We start from the raw sequence: 10,208 nt of genomic DNA on the forward strand, positions 1-10,208 counted from the left end.
GGGATGTCCAGGTGGAATGTGCACCCCGCGGGGTGGGTCCCAGGCAGCACCTGCCCAGCACCCAGCATCCTCCGGGGCAGCAAAAGTGAGATGGGGCGTGCGGAGGCCTGGAATGCTGGGTTGATGATGGAGCATCCATGAGCGGGAAGAAAGGCGGGGGGACTCCCTCTGGCCAGCAGAAGCAGGAGGGGCATGGCGCAGGAGGCCCTTTGAGGGGGGCCTGTGTCCTGGGTGTGTGCGGCTCCGCCTCCATCCAGGCTGGCCTTAGATCCTGAGCCTTGAGCCCTGCCCTTGACTTGTGAATTCCAAATAAAAGCCATGAAGCCAGTAGAAGAACATCCACCAGGAATCTGATTTTCTTCCCAAGGAGGACGACTTGGGTGGTGTGAATTCTGAAATAGCATGTTCTTTTGTTTGGTTGGTTTTTTGTTTTTTTTTTCCTTTTCTCCCTACCCAGTTCCCTGCCTAAGTGCTGAGGGCTCTGGCTATCATTGCTGGCTGAGCCAGAGGAGACCCTGGCCCCCTCCCAGGGGCCTCTATGAGTTCCCGGTGGTGACCTCAGGCAAAGTAGGCGTAGAAGAAGATGTTGACACACATAAGCAGGATGGCATTGAAGCCGCAGACGCGAGCCCAGAAAGTGTATCTCTGTGGCGTTTGGCCGTCACCTGGAGGTGGGGGGGGGGGGCAAAGAAGAATGCAGCCCACACCTGGCACCTGCGCCTCCAGCGCCGGCCTCACTCAGCTGCAGGAGGGAGGTGGCAGGGGGAGCGGCCAGGGGCACCACTGACCTGCTTTGGCTCCCAAGGACAGGTCCCGAGTCAGGGTCCACCAGGTGAGGTTCTCGACCTGTAAAGAACGAAAGGGGACAGGGACATGGCAGGCGGGGTGGACCCAGACAGGGCATGGATCAGTGATGGGAAAAAAAAAAAAACCAGAGACAAGGTTCAAGGTCAGCCAGAGCCAGGGAGGATTAAGGACTAGACAAATCCTTGAATCCAAGAGGGCCCGGGGGTCGGAACAGGTCCAGAGTCAGATACCCTTAGAGGCTGGGCACCGGGGCGGGCTCACCTGATGGCGCCGAGGGGGTGGGGTCAGCAGGCTCCCGACCACGGCGACAGCACCGGTGAGCACAAAGAGGGCCACAGCGAAGTGCAAGTAGTGCAGCTGGCTCAGCACGGCCGGCCGCGTGTCTGCAGCCCCGCAGGGTGGGGCCGGGTGCAGGAACTCCAGGACCAACCGCGTGGCACCCACCGCCAGCCCCACAAGCAGGCCCCAGAAAGCCCCCTGAGAGGAGAGAGGCAGGGTGTGCGGAGCTGTAGGGAGAAGGCCAAGGTATATACACACACACACACACACCCCACTGGGAGAGGCTGGCCGGCCTCAGCGGGAGTTGGGAGCCGCACCTGCTCATTGGCACGCTGCCAGAAGATGCCCAGCGTGAACACCGCAGTCACTGGGGGCGCCAGGGAGCTGGTTACCGACTGCATGTAGATAAAGAGCTGCCCGCCATTGGAGCCCTGCAGGACGGGGATCCAGGCCACGCTCACGCCGATGAGCACCACGATGACCAGCCTGCGGGCGGCAGGGGCACACGGCCGTGGTCCCCAAGACCCCCTCCTCACCCCTCCCTCCAGGTCCCTGAGACCTGCTCTCTCGGCCCCTGCTCCCCTTCCTGGTTTGTGGTCCGCTCCACCTGCGTGACCTGGTCAGTCCTGCCCGGGCTCCGACACCCCGTCTGTGACTCCCGCAGGCACAGCTCCGGACTCTCAGCACATGCTCCGCCTCTTCCCTGGGGCTCTGCGGAGTCGGCCCTCAGCCACCCCCTGCCCGCCCCAGCCACCCAAGGGTCTCCTATCTGCCCTTTCCAGCAGTGCAGTCCCAAGAGGGCAGCCACTGGCCTTTAGTTCGCTGCTTTGTCCTCCTCAGGCGTTGGTGGCTGTGGGACCTGTGGCCCTAGCATCAAGGTCTGGGGCCAGGCAGTCTGGGCTGGGGACAGTGGCACCCGGGCCCTTCTGACCAGCCCTCACCCCCCTGCCCACCTGCTTGGGCACCAGGCCATGGAACAGCAAACAACAGACAAGCCCATCACCTGCACTGGGGCTAGGGCCAAGGGGACCCAGAGGAAGCTGCAATCTTGGAGGCCGTCAGGAGGAAGAGTCTTAAAGGGGACACAGGACTCGCAGCTAAGGGGACAGGGCTGGGTAAGCTGTTCCATCTGCTCCTTTGTGGCTGAGAGTGTCCCGATCAGCAGTGCCCCTTCCCCATCCCACCCCACCCCCATGGTGAGTGAGACCCACGGGAAGCCCTCCAGGACCAGCAGGGGCTATGCGTGCAGCTGGACCGGTCCCAGTCCCGTCCCGCCACACCTGCACCTGCCGCCTGCCTGCCTCCTTTTCTTCCTTTCCGAGCCTAAGGGAAAGGGCGGAGGAAGGAGGTGGCACCTTGATTAAGGCTAATTAACCCTTCGCCTGGCAGGCGGACCAGTGGGCGCTGCCTCTTCAAAGGCACGGAAGGGCTCCCATTAACACCCGGCCCACCCCGCCCTGCAACACCCAGAGTCAGCATCTCTGCAGCGGGGAGCCGTTCCCCGACCCCAGGGTTGCCATGGGGACCTCCAAACCCAGGGCAGGCGGAACACCTCTCTCCAACCTCTGGCCGGCGACCGCCCCTCCAGCCTCCCTCCAGCTGCAGCCCCACGGCAGCTGTGGCTTCTGGGTTCTGCGTTCTTCCCTCTGCAAGCGCCCGCATCTCCTGGGTCACAGTCCTGACCCCGCTACTGCACCGCACCGGAGCAATGCTGCTGTTTTAGATCAGGGGCATCTGAGTGGCTGGAGGGGTTGGGAGGGGTGAGGGGTGGTCCCGCTGCCTCCAGAGAGAGAGAGAGAGGAGTGGTGGAGTTGAATTCACTGTGACCCCTAGCATTGGACCCTTTCTATGCCACTGAATGGGTAGCTAAGAAAGTCAGGCCCAGAGAGGGTGAGCCACCTTGCCAGTATCACACAGCCTTGTGCCCTGCCCCACAGGGAGGCTGACCCTCAGGCTAGTAGGGCATGGAGCAAGCATGGATGGTGGGCAGGAAAGTCAAGAGCACTGGGAGGGTGGGTGAGCCTGCACAGAGGGGACACCAGGCCAGGACTTTGGCTTAGGGTGGGAGCAGGCTGAGGAGTGGCAGGCAGAGGATATGAGGGCTATCGGGCAGGTACTAGAGCTTCCAGTGGCCCAGGCCAGAGCCAAGACACACAGTGGACAGCAGAAAGATGTCTAGGTCCCAGTGCCCAGCATGCCGGAGCATAGAGAGGCTTAGGGCCACAGAGCAGAGGCCACCATCCGCGACGGGCAGGGTCTCCAGGGCCACACAGCAGCCGAGGAGGGCAGGGGAACCAGAGAGGCAGTCAGGGGCCAGGTGCACCGGCCACGCAGACACGTGGGGAGGCAAGAGGCTTCTGTTTTGGACGCAGCTAACCTAGGATGAGCTCACCCCTGCCTGCTGCCTGGCAGGTCCTGACAGGGCCGGCTGACAGAGGCCCCGCTGTTTTGCATCCCTGGGACAAGTGCCTGGAGCTCCCGGCAGACCCCGCCCCAAGGATGGGCACGCTGGGCTCCTGGGCTGTTGGCCGAGTCAGCACCAGAGAAAGGTTGGGCCCCACCCCCAGCCCAGCAGGGACCTTGTGGCCTGGAAGGAGAGGCCCCAGGAGGCATGCACACACCCTGTCCGTGGCGGAGTCCACCCCTGCAGGACTCCCAGGTCCCCGGCCAGGCAGGGGCCACTCAGAGAGTGCTCTGCCCCATGGGGTACAAGACGAATCAGGCAGTGTTCCTTAGGGGCATAAAGGAGAAAGGGGCTTATGCTTTGGTTAAGGGTATCAAGGAGGACTGCCCGGAGGAGGGGACTCTTGGGTAGAGTCTAGAAAGATCCAGGTGGGCCACTGAGGTCAGGAGGAGGAGGCAAAGCTGGGAGGAAACAGGCAGAGGCTTGATGTTGCCTGGGGCGTGAAGCAATGGCTTGGGGAGCTGGGGCTTTCAGAGACTGGAGGAGCAGAGATTCTGGAAACAAAGAGATCTCCGGTGTGGCTGGGGAGGAGAGGCTGCCCCCCGCCCCAGGACAAGCACCAGAGGAGAGCTGGGACGGTGATGTGCAGAGAGATGAGCAACGCGGGAGACGGGCCGAATGGGACCTCTGGACTTCTCCTGCGACCGGCCAACTCCTCATCCCTCAAAGCCCGCGGCCAGTCTGGCACCCCTCCAACCGTACCGTCCCACCAGGAGCAGCTCGCGCTCGCTGGCGCGGGGCCGCAGCCGCCGCCAGATGTCCATGGTGAAGAGCGTGCTGCTGCTGTTGAAGATGGACGTCAGCGAGGACATGAGCGCGGCCATCATCACAGCGATCATGAGTCCACGCAGACCTGCGAAGCAGGGGGCGGGGCTTCCGGTGACCCCGCCTGCGGGGTCCTGGCCTCGGGAGCCCGCCTTCCACTGCCACGCACAGCGCTCAGCTGGGGGTGCTCAGCCCGCTGGTTCCTGCAGCCGGGGTCGTTGCTAACCCATTGGACAGATGGGGACATAGATGCTCAGAGAGAGCGCAGCCCAGGAAGCCAAACCCTTGGGGTGGGGTGGGGATGGCGAGGAAGGCTTGGGGCGGACCCTCCCCTCTACGTGGTTGTTTCACCCCCGGGGGCAGGGAGCAGAGAACGCCTCCCTCCAGCATGCCCTGGCCTCAGCTTGGAATTTCTCGCCACTTGTCCGTGTGCGTGCATGCGTGCGTGCGTGTGTGGCAGGCCCCAGCAGGCAGAGCGGGTCCTCTTTCTCGTGGGTTTCCCAGGGGAGCAGGAAATTGGGCCAGGGTTACTGCCTGAAACGGAGGGAGGGGTCCTTCGTTAAGTCATGGGGAGACAGGGCAGTGCAGACTGGAGCCCTGGGTTTGTGTCTCAAGTCGCTCGGTAACCTCAGGAAGTCACTGCTCCCCCAGCTGCGAGCCGGAGCCAGCAGCCCTAGCTTGGAGCGCGACCTGAGAGGCTTTGGAGGAGGGTCTGGTACCTAGCTGAAGAGGCAGGGGGTCCTCCAACAGGAAGAACCCGCCCCTGGCACTGTCCCGGCCCCCAGAGCGTGGATGGCGTTCAAATTTCTTCTCCTAGGAGCAAAACGCCCCCAACCCCAGTTGTCTCCGCCCCTCATGGCGCCTGAGGTCCCGCCCTCGCCCCGCCCACCTGCCCCGCCCCCACGCGCACGACCTCACCTACGGGCATCAGCTCCATCACCAGCTTGGGGTAGGCGATGTTGGAGCAGCCGATCTCCACCCCGCAGGCCCGCAGGCACTCGGACGGCACCACGCAGCCCACGTCATCTGCACGGAGAAGGGATGATGGTGGCGGTGCCCATGGTCAGCCTCACCCCAACTCCCAGGCCCTCAGACCCCGACCTTCTGTCCTGGGCCTCAGTTTCCCAGGGTGAGTGACGGTGGGGAGAGGATGGCCCCTCGGCCACACACGGAGGTGTGGGCGACGGTAAGCTCTGTTGAGGAGCGCCCAGGCCAGGGTCTGCCAAGGCCAGACCCTGGTGAAAAGCCTAGTGCCAGCCCGGCCTGCCTGCTGGACCTCCCCGGAAAAGGTATGGGGTCAAAACCCATTCAAGGGGCCGGCGCTGTGGCATAGTAGGTAAAGCCACCACCTGCAGTGCCAGCATCCCATATGGGTGCCGGTTCGAGACCCAGCTGCTCCACTTCTGATCCAGCTCTCTGCTATGGCCTGGGGAAGCAGTGGAAGATGGTCCAAGTGCTTGGGCCCCTGTACCTGCATGGGAGACCCGGAAGAAGCTCCTGGCTCCTGGCTTCGGATCGATACAGCTCTGGCCATTACAGCCAATTGGGGAGTGAACCAGCAGATGGAAGACTTTCTCTCTCTCTCTCTCTCTCTCTCTCTCTCTCTCTCTCTCTGCCTCTCCTCTCTCTGTGTAACTCTGACTTTCAAATAAATAAATAAATCTTAAAAAAAAAAAAAATCCAAGTTCCTGTCCCACCCTTGGGGTCGGGGCTGTAGGCCAGGCCATTTCTAGCCACTATGCAGCTGTGGGGGGGGGGGGGGGGGGCAGGTCCCATGCTTCGGCCCCTGCTGCCTCCAGCCCCCAGCTCACTCCATCTGAAGCCTCAGCTGACTTGCTCCACTCCCACCCCCCTGCCCCAGGGTTGCCTCCTCCTCTGCCCCCCACCCCCTGCACCATGAGGCTTTTCCTGGGCACTTGGGCTGACTTAGGCACGAATGGGGCTGCCTGGCCTGGTCATCTGTGCGCCCAGTGAGGAGGGGACTGCTGAGTTTAGCCCTAGATTCACCTGTCCCTTGTGGGCGCTGGCCGCCAGAGCTCCTGCCTCTCTCCCGCCCTGTGTGTGGGTGGGGGAGGGCGGGGGGAACAGCCCTCAAACCCTGGGCCCACAGCTCTCCCAGGACAGAGCCACTCCCTGGCAGCCCTGGGCCACCAGCACCTGGCTCACCAGCAAGAGGCAGAAGAGGAGGGTCCACATCCCCCCCCCGCCCCTCCCCCAGGACAACATGCCATCTAACCTTTGGCCCTGCCCCCTGGGGATTTCAGCAGGGCCACTGGCTGAGCACAGAGCAAACCCAGAAGACAGCAATGAAGCCGTTGGTGGGCGGACACACAGGCGCCTGGGGGCGGACAGTGTCAACACAGCCGCCTGGGCCCTGCATCCGTTTCTCCTCTCCTGTCCAGCCCCTAGGATGGCCCGGCCCCGGAGACAGCCCCCCAGCCTGCCTCTGCCCCAGCCCTCCAGCCTCATGCAGCCCCGCCCCCGCCCCGTGCTCTGTCTCCTCTCCTGCCTGTCACCCATGCCCAGCGCTCTTACAAACTTCCATGTTCTCGTTATACCACCAGCTTCCCGGCACCCCCCAACTCTGCAGCAGAGGCCTCCTGGAAAAAACAAATGCTTCCTACGGCATTCCACGCCTCAGATCCTCCCGTGTGGGCACCACGGCACCCGTGCACCTGCCACCCGACCGGCTGGCACTGTCTCATACCCGCCCAGCACGTTGCCGCCTCTCCCAGCATGCCACAGTGCTGGGAACACCCGCCCCCGTCCCTGTTTGCCTACAAAGCTCTTTGCAGAGAGCTCGAGGCCTCCTGAGGGCCCCCCCCCCAGACCCCCAGGCAGTAGCAGCTTCCTCCACAGGGCTCAGGGAAGGCCGAGGATTGTATCACAATGGTTTGTTGATTGATTCCACCCTCCCCAGCAGTCCTGGAGCTCGTGGAGGGCGGACACCAGGGTTGAATCATCTCAGGTATCACCCAGCCCAGGGCTGGGCCCAGAGGAGTCTGAACCTGTGGACAGGGAAGGGACCAGATGGCAGGAGGAATGGGAGAGAGGCTCTCAGGATCAGCCATACAGGAGTTCAGGTACTGCTTGATCCAGCCATCCTACAGGACACAATGGCTGCAATTGCCTGGGACCTCCCCCTCCCCCAGACGCCACGGCAGGGCTCCATGGGGTCCAGGATTCCAGGGCAGGTGGTGGAGCCCTTTCTGATGGGCCCTGGGCCTGATGGGGCAGGCTCCAGTGCTTGGAAGGCCCTTCCCTCCTGGGAGGCACAGGGGAGGTGTCACAGCCACATAATGGCTCAGAAAGCCGGAGTCAGGAGATTCCTCCCGAGTTTATTTAGTCCATGGCAGGCTCCCGGCATGGGCATGGCCTCTGGACACCGCTGGCTCAACCTAGCGTTTGTGCTGAACAGCAAGAAAAGAGCAAGTGGCAGCTGCGTGTCGCCATTTAAACACCGTCCCCCAGTGTGCCAGCTCGGCTCCACTTGGGCGCCCAGCCCTCCCCGCCCGGCCAGCACCCACGCCAGATCCTGGGAGTTGCCCCTCTCCTGGCCTCCACAGCCTCCCTGCCCACGGCCAAGGCCACGTCCAGCTTAGTTATAGGGAGAGGCGCACCACCACCTCATGCCCCTCCTAACCTACCTGGGCCCCTGCAAGCCGGCAGAGGGAACTTCTCAACCCACTCGTGTGGCCCTCCATGCCCGGGGGTGGGGGGGGTCACGAAGCTCTCACTGGACCAGGTAAGGCCTCTGCCCCCTTCTCCACTTTCACCCCCACTGGTTTCACCTAGACCTCTGGGGGGCACTCCAGGCTCTCTTGGATACCTCTGGGCCTCCGTATGTGCTGTTCCATCTCCCCAGAAACCTTTCCCTGCTTTATAAAGCCATACTCACTCCTCTCCACTCATCGTGGATATCTGGGCTTCCCAGATTTGGGGGCCACACAGTAACTCTGTGACCTGTGTCTGCCTTACCAGTTTGTGACTACGGGGCCCTGGGGAAGCCAGCACAAGCCCACACGTGGCAGCCTCTGCCAGTGTTTGTTGATGGACTAAATGATCCCATCCCAAAGATACCTCAAGGATCCACCCTGACAGATAATCGAGGCGTTCACAGACAGGCCTGTCCCCCCGGGAGCCAGCTCAGATGCTGCGTCATGTGGCGAGCAGGGGACAGGCACGCAGATCCACCTGTGAGTGCAGGTCTCCTGGTCCCTGGCTGTGTGACCCCAGGGTGATTATGGAAGTCTCTGAGGCTGTTTCCTCCTCTGTAAAGACACATCTGGAGGAGCCGACGCTGTGGTGTAGTAGGTTAGTCCTCCGCCTGCAGCGCCGGCATCCCACATGGGTGCCAGTTTGAGACCCAGCTGCTCCTCTTCCAATCCAGCTCTCTGCTATGGTCCAAGTCCTTGGGCCCCTGCACCCACGTGGGGGACCTGGAAGAAGTGCCTGGCTCCTGGCTTCGGATCAGCTCAGCTCTGGCAGTTGTAGCCATTTGGGGATAGAAGACCTCGCTCGCTCGCTCGCTCTCTCTCTCTCTCTGCCTCTCCGTAACTCTGCCTTTCAAATAAATAAATAAATCTCTAAAAAAAAAAAAAAAACAGTGAAAAGTGAACAATCTGATTAGAAAGTGGACAGAAGACCCAAGCAGACCTTCCCCCGGGAGCACAGGGGAGACTCTCACTGCACCGGCTGAGCACAGCCACTGGCAGACTCCGCACACCTGTCAGCACGGCCCAGACAAAGCTGTTGGTGACAGCAAATGCTGGCAAGGGTGTGGCGACGCCCCGTTGATGGGAATGCAGAGCGGTGCAGCCACTCGGGGAAGCTCGGAGGTCTGTTGAAGAGGGTGCGAGCACCATGGGAGCCAGGGGTGACACTGGGAGACACTGAGCCCGGAGAAACGAGGCCTTGTATTGACACACAGAAGGTGCACACCGATGTCCACAGAGCTGTACCTACAGTAGCTGGAGCTGGCAACAAGCCACGTGCCTATGCTTAAACGAACAGTGGTGGCGCCGGTACCATGGCCCATGGGGTTAAACCGCCACCTGCAACGTGGTTCAAGTCCCGGCTGCTCTGTGTCTAATCCAGCTCCCTGCTAATGCGCCTGGGAAAGCAGCCAGGATGGCCCAAGTGCTTGGGCCCCTGTCATCCACGTGGGAGATCTGGTTGGAGTTCCAGGCTCCTGGCTTCAGCCTTTGCAGCCATCTGGGGAGTGAACCAACAGATGGAATCTCTCTCTCTCTCTCTCTCTGGAACTCTGCCTTTCAAATAAATGAATAAATCTTAAAAAAAAAAAAAAACTGGCGTATATCTTGGAATACTACCCAGCGTGAACATGACTTAACAGTGCTTTGCCTTACAGTTTGTTGATTTAACCATGGTGCAAAAGCCACATGCATTCGTTAAAAACGGCCCCTCCCCTTTGTCCTGGGGATTTGCATCTTTTCCCCAGCCTAGCACTCTGCGTCTGATTCTCTGCAAGTGTAGCTCCTAGGCACCCCGCTGGTTCACTCCCCAAACGGCTACAATGGCCGGAGCTGTGCTGATCCGAAGCCAGGAGCCAGGAGCTTCTTCCCAGTCTCCCACGTAGGTGCAGGGGCCCAAGGACTTGGGCCATCTTCTACTGCTTTCCCAGGCCACAGCAGAGAAGGTGTGGCTGCAGAGGAGGGGTCTGTGTGGTGACCAGCCAGTCCTGGACCTTGTCTGTGACAGTGCTCATACCAGTCCACCCCCAGGGTAAGGCAGCTTGCACTTGCGCATGCGCGCACACACACACACACACATATATATATATACACACACACACTCACACACGAGAACGCAGGAAAAGCTGGGGAGTCTGAACAATCCGTGTGGATTGCACACGGGTCAGTCCCCTGGCTGT

General features: G+C 61.5%; 1 protein-coding gene across 3 annotated transcripts in view; it reads right to left on the reverse strand.

Moving 5' to 3' along the window:
- Positions 1-558: 558 nt before the first annotated feature.
- LOC133777162 (sodium/mannose cotransporter SLC5A10-like) overlaps positions 559-10,208 on the reverse strand; it is a 49,551-nt gene continuing 39,901 nt past the window's right edge. For 2 of the 3 annotated variants that reach the window (XM_062216635.1, XM_062216634.1), the window contains 6 exons: positions 5,234-5,341; positions 4,253-4,403; positions 1,404-1,572; positions 1,069-1,284; positions 789-846; positions 559-665 (listed from right to left, as the gene is read on the reverse strand). In XM_062216635.1, coding sequence (XP_062072619.1) covers positions 559-665; positions 789-846; positions 1,069-1,284; positions 1,404-1,572; positions 4,253-4,403; positions 5,234-5,341 — 809 coding nt within the window. The remainder of the gene's footprint in view (positions 666-788; positions 847-1,068; positions 1,285-1,403; positions 1,573-4,252; positions 4,404-5,233; positions 5,342-10,208) is intronic. The other variant, XM_062216636.1, reaches the window with a different exon arrangement.

Source organism: Lepus europaeus, chromosome 18 (assembly GCF_033115175.1).
Source record: "Lepus europaeus isolate LE1 chromosome 18, mLepTim1.pri, whole genome shotgun sequence".
In the NCBI taxonomy this organism is placed as follows: Eukaryota; Metazoa; Chordata; class Mammalia; order Lagomorpha; family Leporidae; genus Lepus; species Lepus europaeus.